Source organism: Anoplopoma fimbria, chromosome 7 (assembly GCF_027596085.1).
Source record: "Anoplopoma fimbria isolate UVic2021 breed Golden Eagle Sablefish chromosome 7, Afim_UVic_2022, whole genome shotgun sequence".
NCBI lineage: Eukaryota > Metazoa > Chordata > Actinopteri > Perciformes > Anoplopomatidae > Anoplopoma > Anoplopoma fimbria.
In genome coordinates this window covers 21,131,623-21,147,267 of record NC_072455.1, presented here as the reverse complement: position 1 = coordinate 21,147,267, position 15,645 = coordinate 21,131,623, and the positions used below count along the sequence as shown (strand labels likewise).

At 41.7% G+C, this 15,645-nt stretch overlaps 1 protein-coding gene across 1 annotated transcript in view; it reads left to right on the top strand.

The window, feature by feature from the left end:
* The window catches only part of rbpjb (recombination signal binding protein for immunoglobulin kappa J region b), a 41,329-nt gene that overhangs the window by 13,552 nt on the left and 12,132 nt on the right, over nt 1-15,645 (top strand). The window contains exon 2 of the mRNA XM_054601368.1: nt 11,922-11,960. Coding sequence (XP_054457343.1) covers nt 11,922-11,960 — 39 coding nt within the window. The remainder of the gene's footprint in view (nt 1-11,921; nt 11,961-15,645) is intronic.

Genomic DNA, 15,645 nt, shown 5'->3' with positions numbered 1-15,645 from the left:
CGGCTGAAAACGTCCGTAAAAGAGAGCATGGAGTGGGGAAACAGTGGTGCCATCAGCCTGCCTCTCCATGCTGCTCCATCCGCGAGAAAATGACCGCGACCGCCGGCTGAAAACGTCCGTAAAAGAGAGAGCATGGAGTGGGGAAACAGTGGTGCCATCAGCCTGTCTCTCCATGCTGCTCCATCCGCGAGAAAATGACCGCGACCGCCGGCTGAAAACGTCCGTAAAAGAGAGCATGGAGTGGGGAAACAGTGGTGCCATCAGCCTGTCTCTCCATGCTGCTGCTCCATCCGCGAGAAAATGACCGCGACCGCCGGCTGAAAAAAAAGAGTGCATGAAGCGGCTAAACAGTGGTGCTATCAGCCTCTCCATGCTGCTCCATCCGCGTGGAAATGTTCAAAGTGTTTTAATACGGACAGCGGGTGGTGATTCGCAGGCGTGTCCATCGTCTCTTGTGCCACCTTGCCCGGTTTAAATCGTCGTGATCAGCATAGCGAAAATATGACAGAGTGTTTTACAACGGGTAAGGTTATTGTCAAAATGCATAGGAGGTTTGATAGCATCTTTGTCACACTTACCCGATGTGACCACTTTTGGTAGGGTATCACCAAGCCACCTCTCGCACGATTTCAGAAACCCAGTTTTCAAAAACATCGCGTCGCCCATAATGTTGCTCTACTCATTGTGTCTGGTCAATATCAATAAGCTTGTCAGTTGATGTAGGCTGTGTAATAGATGGCTGGCAATTTTTTGTCAACACGAATGCCTCCTGCACCTGGATGGGTGGATGCACCTTTTGCTAGACTGCCAAAAAAATCCATGCAGTTGCACAATCATTGCTTCATTTTTGAGCAAAACACCTACTATTTTAGCTGTATTATTTACATATACTGATAAATTCCTCAACAAATGTCCACTGAAATGAAGTTTTCCTCCTTTTTATTTTTGTGTTAAAGCACCTTTGTTTTCAGCTCCGGTGAGAGCAGAGTTCATATATTTGGTGTCACTGAGGCGGCCCGTGGCCATGGAGGCCAGCGGAGGGCTGTGAAGGGAGCGTGGTGCTGATAATGAGGTGTACAGCCACTCGGAGGAGTTGTGATATCTGCTATCAGCCCTCAGGGCAGGGAAACCAGACACCTTTTTATAGGCCCTAATCCCTCTTCCCATCCCCCCCCCCCTCACACCGCTGTTTGTGTGCAATGTCCCGGAGCTGTGTGTGTGCAAAGCGTGTGTGTTAACGCACATCCATATACACAGAGAGGGTCTCATGTTCACACAGGGCCTGCACCAGAGCGCAGTTGACCCACCCTGGTGTGTCGGTGGGACAGATGTGTGAAAAAATAGTTTAATTAGCTGTAGATTGACGCTTACAGTCTCCAAACCCAGCGAATGTTTGTATCATAATATCTTATTGTTATGATAAAAGTACATATTTAAGCATAAGACTATCATTTTCTGATGAATATCTGTGCAATATTGATCTGACTTTTCTTGTAATTAGAATAATCCCGTTTTTATATATAACTGAAATCGCATTTTAACACCAAACAAATGTGTATTTTTCCATTGTTGTAAAATCAATATATATTCTTGACAGAACACATAACAGATGAGGCAGATGGAGCCTTTTGCATCGGCTTAGTACCTTGTACCCTTTTTGAAAAAGTACAATTAATTCATTAAAAATCATAAATGTTACAGTAGGTAGCTGTTCATTCACCCATATTCAAGCCCAAAATACACATATTTGGTCGTGATTCAGAATGTGGTTAAATACTAATATGTGCTCTGTCTGAGGGCGTCTCCGTCTTTGTGCGATAGTATAATGTGTTTCAGGCCACATCCTCACACACACACACACACACACACACACACACACACACACACACACACACACACACACACACACACACACACACACACACACACACACACACTGCCTGTTGACCTCAGAGGTCACACCCTAACCCCTCGACCTTGAGCAGATGAATGTCGGCGTCTGTGGGTTGTGTTTCGGTTCCCCTGGGAAGCACACGGCCTACAGAAGATAGGTGTGTGTTTGGCTATCTGAAATGTAGACAAAACATGAAAGTGCTTGGCCAAAGGTGTCGACGTTTCTTTTTTTTTTTTTTTTTTTTTTTTTTTAAGGAGGGGAAAAATCGTCTGTTTATCTGATGAAACATATTTCAGTAGATCCCAATGAGCTCAGTATTAGTTTACGAGGAAAATATCAAGTGTTTGATTCATGTCTGCTTGGTTTATTGCATATATTGTCATCACTATCTAACCAGCATTTCCTTTTAATCTCTTTCACATATTTTTTCATCTAATATGGAGACCATATACTGTCGCTGCTAAGGAACAACAACATTTAGTAAACAGGTTTACGGTATTACTAACGCCCAGTGTGTTCATTAGAAGTCACATATTTTTGAGCAACACAGAAAAGCCCGGTCACATGCACATTTTGAATAAGAGCATTTTTAGCAGTAAACACCTTCATTTGCTGCAAAATAGTCTCACCGTTGATCAGAATCATTTTAATCCACTTTACATACATATCGCTTGTGAATTTGAGGTAAGAACATGCAGCGGTATCCATACGCACCAACTGGAAGGACTTTTCATGAACTTTGCCTCCAAAACTGCCGCTAGTTTCTCTGTCTTAAGTAGTCAGCGGTGTTGCAGTGCATCAACAAATAGTTTCCTGTGTAATGTCAAAGCAAGTTCCCACGAAGAGGAGGGTGTTTTGTATGGGGTTCAGTGTTAAGTGTAGCATCTATGGGTAGATGAGTTGAAGGATTTATGCTCCTCCGTCAGGATGCAACGCCCCGGCGCTCCATAGCTTTACAGATTTACAGTTATTTAACGCACCTCCTCAAAAATATATAAACATGTTGGGGCTATGGGGGCGTATGACAAGAAGAAATGTGATCATTTTATTTTGCTTCTGGTACTTGGTGTTGATGGTGAAGAATGGCGGAGGTTGAAAAGCACAAAAATCTTATTTTTTGTTTTGTTTTGCAGAACAAATTTTTAAATGTTATCGAGCACCTTCCATCGATGTAAGACGCTAACAACTTTACCTCTGGTCTAAAAGTATTGCACTGCATGGCTCAATAATGTACAGCTCCGACTATAGATATATATATATATATATATATATATATATATATATATACTTAAAGCAGCTTCTTAACCTGATTTCTGGCCAACATCAATCGATATGAAATAAAACGTACCTGACCTGCAGAACATTGCTTCTCAAAAGCTGATATTGCCTTATGACATTAATCTGGCCGTATTTGTTGCATTACCAACACATTGAAAAGTTTTCGCGGCACTTAAAAAACGTAACTTTGCTCTTGTTTGATTTATTAGAAATGTATCAAATACACGCCTGAGCAACAACCGCATGTGTATCCGTGCACTTGTGTGTTCAGAAGTCTTGCTGAGGAAATGTCAGGGTGTGTATTTCGGTCTCTTCCGAGCCCTTCAGGTGTTGATGTGCGTGTTTTTTTTTTTTTCTTCTTCTTCTTTTTTTTTTTTTTTTCCCCCTCCACTGTTTGGACTGTCAGTCACAGCTGTCAAACACATCCCCGTATGAACGGCAGGCCCCGGGTTCACACTCTCGCAATCAGCCTCCCGTTGCGTGTGCACGCGGTTGACGCCGGTTAGCGTGTGTTTGTGTGTCGGCGGCGGGGAGGTGGGTGGTCGATGCTCTATTCATAGCGACTGACATGCTTCTCTGTCACCAATACTTCATATGTCATAGTACCTGTCAGAGAATGATGACAGAGCCCCTCCAGGTTTTCCCCTTGCAGTGGTTAATTTTTATTCTAATGCTAACGTATCTGTGCTTAGCAGATGTACTCGCATTGTGTATTTAACTGGAAGAAACTTCTGAAAAGGGATTTAATAATAAAAGCTGTGACATAGAGGTACATTTAATGTTAATTGTTGTGCCAAGAATTCTTATCTTAACCAATATCTCAATATCAGGAGTCAGCTAGTTAATTATTCATTAATTTAAGCGTAAAAACTTCATAAAACTGCATCAAAACTTAAACATTTAGATAAAGTAGCCTGTGTAAAATAAGATATAATGAATTTAAATGTGTCAGATACATATTTGGTCTAAACTATATATATATAGTTATATATTTGGTATATCATTATTTTTTCTATGTACACTGAGCATCTTTAGCACAAAAACATACTCCTATAAATGTAGTTCTGTCTTTTTCTAAAATCCAGGTTGTAGTTGAAGTGTGTACTGGGTAGCTGTGTCTTTTAGGTAAATATGGGGAATGGATCGGGACATCCCTAATGTTTGAGTTCAATCATTTCTAAGCAGATGCATACCGGAAGCCACAAAGTTTCCACCTCAGATGAACAGCCAACACGTCTGCTGTGACCTCGTATGCACCGAAATATAACAAGCTAACCGAATGCAAATTCTGTTGTTATTTTAAACATTCATCTGATTGCAATGAGCCCCGCTCGTCCGATTATTTATTTTTGTCTCTCTGTTTTTTTAGCGAATTTCTGGTCATGCTTGATCGGTTGGTTGCGACGTTTCGGTCTAAAGCCGGGTCGTGCTGCAGGTCAACAGAGCGCGATACGAGATATGGAAGAGCAAACATGTTTCTTTGATATGGAGAATGGTTATGCATCCTGATAAACTGAAGAAGAAAAGAGTCATACCCCCCTTTTTTTCATTTTATTATCACTGCAAGAACTCCCCTCTGATTTCTAGATGACTGGGTATCTGTGTCTTACTGTCAGCTCTGGTTCAGATTTGACAAACATTTATTTTTTCTTTCTCTAAGAGATGCTCACTATGACTTCAGTGTTTGCGGTTGTGTGTGTGTGTGTGTGTGTGTGTGTGTGTGTGTGTGTGTGTGTGTGTGTGTGTGTGTGTGTGTGTGTGTGTGTGTGTGTGTGTGTGTGTGTGTGTGTGTGTGTGTGTGTGTGTCATGTGAAAGAGGCCTGAGGGTGGGGGGGGTTTGGGGTGGAGTTTCACTCTGTGTCTTAGAGTCGTATCTGCTGCTGGTTAGAGGTGTTGGGTTATGATAAGTTACCACAAAAATACGGTCTGTCACCCTCTGGCTGCTCTTGTATTCAGCCTTTTGAGAAATTAATATGCATATTTGTGGACACCGTGTTTACTCTAAAGCAACCGAAACCAAATCTTTTTTTATTTCATTTTGGGGAGTAATTAGGCAAAATAAACATTTGATATCGGCAAATAATGCTTTGGGAATTTATACTAATCGCATAACACTTCTATGCAGAAAGGCCATCCCTGAATGAAGTGAATCACATGAATGAGAATATTAAGTAGCCTTTGTTTCAACATTTTAATACCCTCATACCTCCAATAACATTATAGAGCATGTCATTTTTCCCACAGAATATAGTTGCTGGCATAGATGGAGGCTCTTTTATCTCGTTTTCCCACAGCGCTCATGCTACAGTTTTGTTCCAAGCTGCATAAAGAGGAGTTTTGGTTTGTGAATGTAATCCATCACTGTAAAATAGAAGCTGACATTCTCGGTTTTGCAAAGTTGCATCAGAACGGGAAATACCAGGCTGTAAACTTTTCCACTGAGAAGGATGCTCCTGTCACTGTCTGAGATTAATGTGTGCGTTCAGGCAAACAAACGGGTGACGGGAGCCTGTTAGACAACATGACGGGAGCCAGTGTGTGTTATTTCCATGTTCTACTTCTCTGATTTATTTTTCTTTAGTGCCTAAAACTTTCAACCAATGGCTACTGTTCTCGACGGTTCTGTTAGGACCCTCATTCTGTCAGTCAGGAGCCAGACAAGCAGCAGATGAAGCTGAGCGCGCTGCTTCTGTCAGCCGTAGTCCGTGAAATTAAGTGGAAAAGAAATGCTGCTTTCAGACGGTTGCAGTTTAAATCATTTTATTTACCCGAGTCTTTGTTTTAAGAGAAAAAAAACGAAAACTATACTGTAACTGTTGGTCTGAACACAACTGTAGTAAGTTGTTGTGTAATTTTACATTTAATCACATCTCTAGGGGATAAAAAATGACAAAGAAGTCTTTGCAGTCATGGAGAAAAATCATCTGTTTTATTGTTGTTTTTTTATAACTCCAAAAACTAGATATGAACCAGACCCCTTATGATTTGTATATATTTATTTGTTGTTGTATAAAAGTACCACGATACAGATATTCGCAATGGTTGCAAATGTGATTTGCAAAGTACACAGATTAATTGTGATTTAAAAATAAAGGTATATAACAGAAAACATTAGATTATATGATATCTATAAAGACATTACATCACATAGAAGCTGCAACCAGCAAATGTGTGACATTTTTGCTTTAAAAATGACTATATCGAAATAACTGCAGATTTTTTGTCGTTGATTTATTAGCTAATTGTTTCCTAAACTGTTCCCAATAATCTTGATTTTTCTGACTGCCTGGTGTTTAGTGTTATGCTGCTGCCTCAGCTTTTCCTTATCTTTGCTCAGTGTGCAGTTTTAAAGGCGTCCTCTTAATGCTAATCTTTGTCCTGATTTGATATTTACCAAACGTTACGTCCTCATAAAAACAATGCAACAACTCCAGACGTAAGGCGCTGCTAGTTCGGATTGACAGGCTCAACACAACGGCACCTCTGTTAGCCAACGGTGACCTCACTCTCACTTCCCAGTGAAAGGCCAGAGTCCGGACATCCTCCTCCACTGTTTCACATCTACTGTAACTGGAACGACTGTTTGTCCCATCGCAAACCAGTTCACTGGCCTTGGCGCGCTCAGCCATGCCAGTAAACCATGCCAGGCTAAGCTACCAGCACCGTGGGCTTAGCAGCTTAATGGGCCTATCGGGTTCCTAATAGGATACTGCCCAAGTAAAAGGAGCTCATTAGAGGGTTCATAAACGGAGGGGGTAAGAGAAGTACGGGAAAGGAGTTTGATGGTTCTTGAAAGGAAGAGTTTAGATCAGTGAAGAAGAAGGTGTTTGTGTGTAAAAATGCTTTTTCCTGTGCCTATGTGAGCGTAGAACAAGCATAGATGCAGTCATTGTGTACAGGACCATAAGTTTGTGCTTTTGCAATAGAAGGAATATATCGTTGTCGATGAGTTTTTCATTTTCGATGCATCTGAATGTTCAAATTGCACTGGAAAGATGAGGGGTGGGGGGAAGTGAGAGTCTGCATGCGAGCTGGTTCAACTTCAACACATCCACTGCATTATTTTAGTAGTTATGCTAAATAGACAGAATATACTTTTACAATTATTACTTCCCCATAGTCGCTTTTTTTTTGGATGACTTTAGCGGCAAAAGTGCAGCCAGTTCAACGGTTTCACAACATGTCCTTTTTTTTAATTTATTTTTTTAAACATTTGAAAAAATGCAGTGGAGAATGAAGTTTCCATTTGTTTGGCGTTGTGTTTGTTGATTTTAGACATTGACTTGAAACTCTCAAAGGCCATAATAGTCACAAAACATGGATGCTTTCTTTGTTCTTTCTTTTCTTTAGTACAAAAGCCACATTGAAATAAATAGTAAAACTATGTAAATGTGCAGTATATCATTATATTATTTTGTCATTCCCTCCACCTGTTGAAACTGATAAATGAGAGCTGTTGTGAGCTTAATTCTCATGTGGTCCCCTCTTGCTGTTGACGTGTGTTGTAGTGATTCCTATTCCTGTTGCCTGATTTCTAACCACTGCTATGTGGCTGCTGTGTTTCTCCCCCTCATTGTATCCAGTGGAATCAGTGATAGTAAGCAGCAGGAGGTGAGGAGGAGGAGGAAGGAAGGAAGGGAGAGTAGTGATAACGGTTGGAGAGCAAAATGAGACGATCCTCTTCTCCTCGCAGTGTTTCCTTTTCCTCCACTGACCTCCGGCCTGCTCTGACAGCGTCTCTGTGAGTGTTGGAGGCAATAAAAGTCCGTTTTTAGTGCTCACAGTTGGCTGCGTTTTGGTGCTGCAGCACACGTCATAGGGCATCTTTTTGCAAAGAAGAAAAAAAGGACGAGACAAAAATGGGATTAAAATGAACAAACATAAAACAAAAAACAGGCCGTAGGAATAAATGAAGTGTTGGAGAACAATGGAAATGTTGAGGAGCAACTTCTATGAAATGAAAAATCTTCGCTTGAACTTTCATCAAATTTGCCACCATGCATGTCACTTCAGAGTAAAAAAAACAACAAAAAGAAAACTGCAGATGCAACAGTCAGCGTGCCGTTCTTTTGCCTTTTTGCAACTCTACCTTTTGTGGTTTCCTGTGTTTGGTCCTCTTTTCTTGTTGGTGTTTGTGTCAGTGAGTGTGTTAAAGTGAACTCAAGGAGGTGATACTAAACAGCGTTCTTTTTTTTTTCTTCACAGAACTTGCAAACCCGACACTTAACGCCTTCATCTCTCTTTTTTAGAAACATCACTTCTTCAAAGTAAAACTGCTCTTACCCTCCAGAACATACAGCACTTCAATCTGGTAGAGATTAGGGATGTGAATGCATGCATGCATACTGTTAATACACATAAAAGCAGCACAAAATACCACCATTGTGTATCATAATGGCTTTTTGCTTTTTTCTCTTTTATGATGGATGTTTCACAATGCTTTAAAAAAAAAGAAAGAAAAAAAAAAAGGCAAGTAAACGTAGCCATGACTTTCATGTTTTCTCCTTATTTATCTGCGCCCCCCCCCCCCCCCCAGAAAAAATCCTCGCACTTCATCTCTGCGTAGATCCCACTCTTCCTCTCTCCACAACACGCCATCCACTCCTTCTCGCCATCGCCTTTAATCTCACCCCACACTTTACCCGCAGTATCCTCCCCTCCATCGCTCCCTGTTTGCAGCGGAGGGGGTGAGGTTTAGAGGGGAGGGAGGAGAGGGAGAGAGAGCCGTCTGGAATCCATTAGCCGGTTGAGGCATCAGTGTTTCACTGTGGGAACCTTATTGATTGCCCTCCTTTCTAATTATTCCACCTCCACTCCCTCCTTCTGGCTCTTGCACCAATCACGCTTTCAGTTTCAGTTCCCTTTATCCCCTCTTTGCCATTTCTTCGAAGCTATTTTCATCCCTCTATCTGTTTTTGCGTGCTTCTTTTATATATATATATATATATATACATTTTTTTTTTATATATTTTTTTTGAAATTCACACAGTGCCTGCGTGCCAAAACCCCTAACCTACTGAGTGACACATTATCTGTGCTTATTGATGGCATGTAAGATGTATTGACACACTTATCAGCAGCATGCAAATCTACCACATCCTCCATAATGAGAAAATCTGACTCATTCAGACTCTGGTGTCCGTCCTGTAGAAACACACACACACACACACACACACACACACACACACACACACACACACACACACACACACACACACACACACACACACACACACCCCTCTGTACAGTCACCTCCACGTGCTGCATACATGTTCATGCAGCTTATGCCAGCCATGTACCATAAGCTGCATGTTGCTGTAAAAGCCGGGATGAGTCGATATCTATCAAGGTTTTTAGGATCAATGTTCAGTGTGCTTTTTGTTGCAAACTTACCTCCGAACAGTGGTGCATTGCTGCAACAATTAAGGCACTGAAAACATGAAGTACATTTGCAGTTATTTTCACTCTACGCCAAAGCTATGTGCACTCGAACAAACATTACTGGTGCTCAAGAATGCGTGGGCTCTGAGTGAGGATTGTCACATATCTGCTCTCCTTTTAGTTTGTAATTGCTGCTGCAAGAGGCTGATTGAACCCCAGTAAGTCTCTGCTAATACACATTCAGGTTATGCAGATGAGCGTGTTTGACAGGGTTGGATTTAGAGCTGCAGCAGTTACTGAATTAATCAATGACAGAAAGTAATTCAGTACTATTGAGATCATTGAACAATCAGGAGACTATTTTTGTCCCTTTTTTAATGTGAAGATTTGATGCTTCTTCTTTTTTTATACATGATGGTTATCTAAATGTTGTGTCTTGTACAAGACATTTGGAGAAGTCACCTTGGTCTGTGGGAAATGACAACAGTAATTCTTTACCGTAACGGATTACTCAAGAAATAATCAACGCACGAATCGATGATGAACATAGTTGTTAGTTGTAGCCCTGTTTTAGTATTTTCGCGTTTCAATTCAAGACTTGCTTTCCGATTCTGGCATTTAACAATTGTTTTTTAATTCACTGAATAGTGAGATGAAACGTAACTTAAAAGTGAAGCTAACTGACCTGGATGTTGTCTGACCAAAACCTCAAATAGCAGAACTAAGTGTGAAGAAGTATGCATCTTTTTTTTTTTCTTGAGAGAGTTAATTAAGCAATAAGATAAGATAAGATAAGATAATCCTTTATTAGTCCCACAGCGGGGAAATTTGCAGTTTACATGTTCTAAAAAATTGGGATCATAGATGTTTGATTTAGCTCCTGTATTTCCGCTATATAGCTCTCCGGCTTCTTTTCTCATGCTTACTACATTGATGTTGCTGGCTGCAGGCTGTAACCTGGCAGGCGTGTCAATAACGAACACACTGCCAAAGCTTTGGAGAAAAGAAAAAAAACAGTCTAAATTTATGCAAATCAATTATCATATGTAGTGACTTATTTAAAAGAGAGAGAAGTGCTGCCAGTGCTTTAGACTCAGCTTTTCTGTCCAATTTCTTACAGACTCGACTGTGTTGCCTGTAACAGGTTGTTGTGAAACAGTCATCCTCAGCGGTGATATGTTGCGAGTGTACGGCCTTTTTTCTGTACATGCGGTTGGAAGTGGTTTCCTTGCTTCTTGCGATCTATGACCAAGAGTTCTCAGATATGACTCAATCACAGTTTAAGTAAAAGTCTGCCTCCTGGAAGCCCCGATGAACCCCGTAAAGTAGGCCGTTCACTTTTTGGAGAAAGAAGGTATACGATGCTGTCATAAGAGAGGAAACGAACGATCAAGCAACACGGCTGTCACGAGGTTTTAAAAAGTGCAACATGCTGAATTGAGAGGAAAGTTTAATACATTGTGAAATGAGCTGTAATGCATGTGTCATCCTCCCGGTTCTAGATTTCCATTCATGTAGATCCCCCTTTTCTTTTTTTTCTTTAGATTTTAAAGAGAAAACTGCTGAATCGTTGGTTTCCATTACGTCTTTTTTTGGGCAGGGCTACTAATATTTCATTTTGAATTAATTTGAGAAGTATTTGCCTCGCACATACATTACCAGTCAAACGTTTGGACACACCTTCTCATTCAATGGTTTTTCTTTATTTTTATTTTTATTTTTTTCTACATTGTAGATTAATATTGAAGACATCCAAACTATGAAGGAACACATATGGAATTATGTGGTCAACAAACCAATGCTCAACAAACCAGAATATGTTTTATATTTTAGATTCTTAGTTGAATGAGAAGGTGTGTCCAAACCTTTGACTGGTACTGTACCTATGTGCTGTCTGTAATGATGAAAGAGGTGTCGCTTGTTTTTTGATAAGTCTCCTCTATGACTTATTTGACATTTAAAAGCTCGAGGTTGTAAAAAACCTAGACAGTCAAGATAAGAATGTGTTGTCACTGTAATCTCAAGCCGTCCACTCCTTCTTCTTGTTTGCTATCATGTGCTGATGACCATCTCGGAATTCTAGGTTCTTCTGGTCTTGCTCCTGAAACAAGACAAGCTTTTTGTGATGATGATCAATGTGTTTAAACATGTTCGAAATACAGATCAGTGTCTGTACACCTGCTGCTGCTGCCGGACACGCCTCGCCACTTGCCTTTACTTGAGCTCAGTGCCACTCCGGGCTCAAGGCCACAGTGACAGGCGTGTGTGTGGGTGTGGGCGCAGCAGTGGGTAATGCAGTGTTTACTCTGTGTGTTTGTGGTTGATAACCAGCCCACTCATGTTGTGTTCTCACTTTGTGTCTTTGCAGGAAGTTCGGGGAGCGCCCTCAGCCACTGCGCCTAACGAGGTGAGTGTGTGTATACACGTGTGTGTGTGTTTGTGTTTGTGTGTGCGTGTGTGTGCACAAACATCTTCCCATAACATCTTCTGTTGTCATAGTATTTGTCTGTCTACCTGTGTGTGGACTACACACAGCAGCAACTCAAGAAGGACACGTCTCCCTTACTCTAAAGTAAATTACTTTGATTTTTGAGAATCCTTCAAAAGCAGTTTCACCACCTATGTTTTATTCAAAGACATTCACGTTGCTATGGAAACGCCGGTAATTGCCATTTGCCTTCCTCAACAGAATTTAACAGGGATCATAATTTGTCTAGCTGTGTGCAAAAGTTCTAATCGAAGAAGCACGACTTTGGGTATGAAACGTTCTACACCTTTTTCTCATTGTAAATCTTTGCATAGTCGGTGGAGGGTCATTGGATTGGATCCATCCATGGTTGGTTTTGTTTTATTGTTTCATTTATTGTAGTGTTGAATCAGGGTTTAACCCTTAGTTTGTCTTGCTTTGTTGAGCTTTCTGTTGTTTTATTGCCTTGCTTTTGCTGCTTTGTCTGTCACAGCACTTTGATAACTCTGATTTTAAAGGTGCTATAGAAATAAAGTTATTATTAATATTATTATGACAACGCATTCAAGTTTATTTGCTTTTCAGAGAAAACAAACGATGGCACGAAATTCACTGTTATCCAACTATTCGCTGTTGAGCCGCAGATGAGCTCCTTTCTGATGGTGATGCAGATTAGGTTGGAGCTGCATCTGCAATGACTGCAGTGCAGATTTGTCTGCGTGTTGTTGCCACAATAACAACGGCATACCAAACAACAACTTACCAAAGCAACAACATTACATGTGTGGTTTTTATTGGGTAGTTCTGGCCTGTCCGTCCATATAGGACAGCTGTTATCTGTTGACCCCTGCTGTATTACATCACTTTTGTTCTGCTGTTGATTGTTTTATTAGTTTGATCGCTGTAGTTTTTCACTCTCTGAGACGTGCTTGTGTTTAAATGAACCCCATGTTTTGTAGGAAAACAAGCCAGAAAAACAGTATTTCTTTTTTTCCCCCGGAGGTCTCGGAGTCTTAGCTTGGACTCTGTACGCACTGTTCTGTGAGGCGCGTCCAGCGTAGCGTCTGCTAGCAGCGCCGCAAGTTTTTCATTATTCTGTTCCTCTTGTGTTTGTTCCAAGTTGTTTGGAGCAACGTTTGGGTGAACACCCAATGGTGATGGATGTTGTGGCTTGCTTCTGGACATGTGTGTGGTTGTTTGTGTTTGTGTGTGTGTGTGTGCACTTGTTTGCTTGTTTTTGTTGTTGGTCTTTGTTAAAGGGAACGGGGCATGGGTTCGCCTGCGTGTTTGTGTGTGCACGCACACGCCCGTCTTTAACGCGTGGCACTCAGCAGGGTAAAAAGAGGCGTTGTACACTGCCTGGAACAGCCGAACATGGTTTTGGGGAAAAGAAAGGGGCCCAAGCACCTTTTGATGTGTGGTCGTCCCCCCCGTCCCCCCCCATTCATGTGCTGCCAGTCTGCTGGCTTCCACCGGCCCTTCAATTTGTCAGATGGCCGGATATATGACGGACACGAAACGCTCTGTACCCGGAAGGATGAAAACAGCCTTAGTGTGTGTGTGAGTGAGTGTGTGAGTGTGTGTGTTGTTCTTTGTGTTTATTTCTTTGTATTTGCCTCTGTGTCCTCGTGTTCACTCACACCCACTTCATGCAGCGACAACGCCCCCCCCCCCCCCCCAAGATTTTCCGTCAGGCGGCAGCGCGGACAGCTATAACAGCGCTCCGTCCTGCAGGGGCTTTTTAGGGGCAGCTCAAGCTCCGGGTCCTGCAGGGCCGCCCTGTCAGGAAGGCTACTCGACTGGAAATACAATACATGACACGCACACGTTGGAAACGAGCGTGCACGCACACACACACACACAGTCTTGCATTCAGACAGACACACGTGCACACATCTGCACACAAACAGACACAACACATGAACGTGCAGGCTGGATAAGCTGCCTCCTCCGTTGGGGGGAGACGCCCCTTAAAGGGCTTATTCTCCAGAACAACAGGGGAAGGGCCGGCTCTGCAGAATCCATCGCCTCAGATGGAAACGCTACATTTTTGCCTCTTTTTAGTTATCCACTTATTTGTCAAAAAAAGGTCCTACATTCAGACTAAAATAAAACCCTGATGACTGGTAAATTGAGCCAGGCTTTTGTTTGATCTAGATTTGCACTCTTGTGTGTTATAATAATTTCCTTATGCCTTTTTTTTTCTTTTTTTTTTTTTCCCCACATCTTATTGAGATATAATGGTTGACATCTTCATTTCCGTTCTCGCTCACAAAACAGGCAAATCTGTGCCAATCAGCTTCCACGGTATTCAAATAATAAACACTTGTTTTTATCTCGTCGTTGGCTGTTGACGCTGCGGGCCGTTTGACAACACACATTTGTCAAATATCACAGCTGACATCTAGTGAGATCCTATTGTTTTGGGCTCACAAGGGCCTTCTGGAGGTCAGACATCAAACATTGAACAGATAATTGTCCGCAGTAGGTCACGCCGCTCCCAGATTCACAAGTGCACAACCGACTCTTAATGTCTCAACCCAAGCCTGACTCCACGGATGTGTGTAATCTACCTTTTGTGAGTCACAGGGGCGCACGCTGATTTCGGTCTGATCATCTTAATTGAGCTATTTCACAATGCCCGTGTGTGTGTGTGTGTGTGTGTGTGTGTGTGTGCGTGTGTTAGTGTGCCCCTCCGCCGTGTGTGTTCACAGGGGGTCATGTGACAGCGCCGCTCCGCTGTAGACGCTGTGGCAGATGTAGGGGACAGATGCCTGTCTGCTCTGCTGCATCTGTAGCCTAGCTTAGCCTAGCCCCTCCTTGCACGCACGCACACGACACACTCACACACACACACGGCCGACCCCCCCGTAGTGCCTGCTGTTGGATATTTGTCTCTTCTTGTAAATCTGTCTGGCACATTTTTGTCTCACTTATCATGTATTTCCCTTTTTTTTTCTCCTCCATTGTGTTCATCATTCTTCCTCACTACATATTGCCTCTTCTTCTTCTCTTTTACTCTCATTTGCTGAAGGCCCTTTAGCACATTTAACAAAAATGAAACCAGACTCTTGGTGCTTTTATTGTTTTTTAACCCACATTTTGCAAATCTGGCCTAAATAACTGTGCATGTGTCTTGTTAGTTAGGTCACTGCAACAGGCAGGTAAACAGCCAACTGGATTGCAGTGGCATCTTATTTCTTTGGGCTAGCTTCAAGGCTTCTTTGTAATTCTCTTCTCCCTAGATGTGTGCTACTTTTTATATGTGTGAATGTGGCTTTGTGTGTATGGCTGTCTCAAGTTAAAATTTGAAATACCCATAATCCTAACTTCCTGGCTCAGGGCAGTTATTTTCCCAGTTTGCACAATTTATTTATTTCAGATTTTTTACATTTACAGTACCAGTCAAAAGTTTGGACACACCTTCTCATTCAATGGTTTTTCTTTATTATTTTTTTTTTTCTACATTGTAAATTAATATTGAAGACATCCAAACTATGAAGGAACACATATGGAATTACATTACATTACATTACAGTCATGTAGCAGACGCTTTTCTCCAAAGCGACTTACAGTCAGTAGTATGTTACATATCATTCACCCATTCACACACTGATGACAGGCT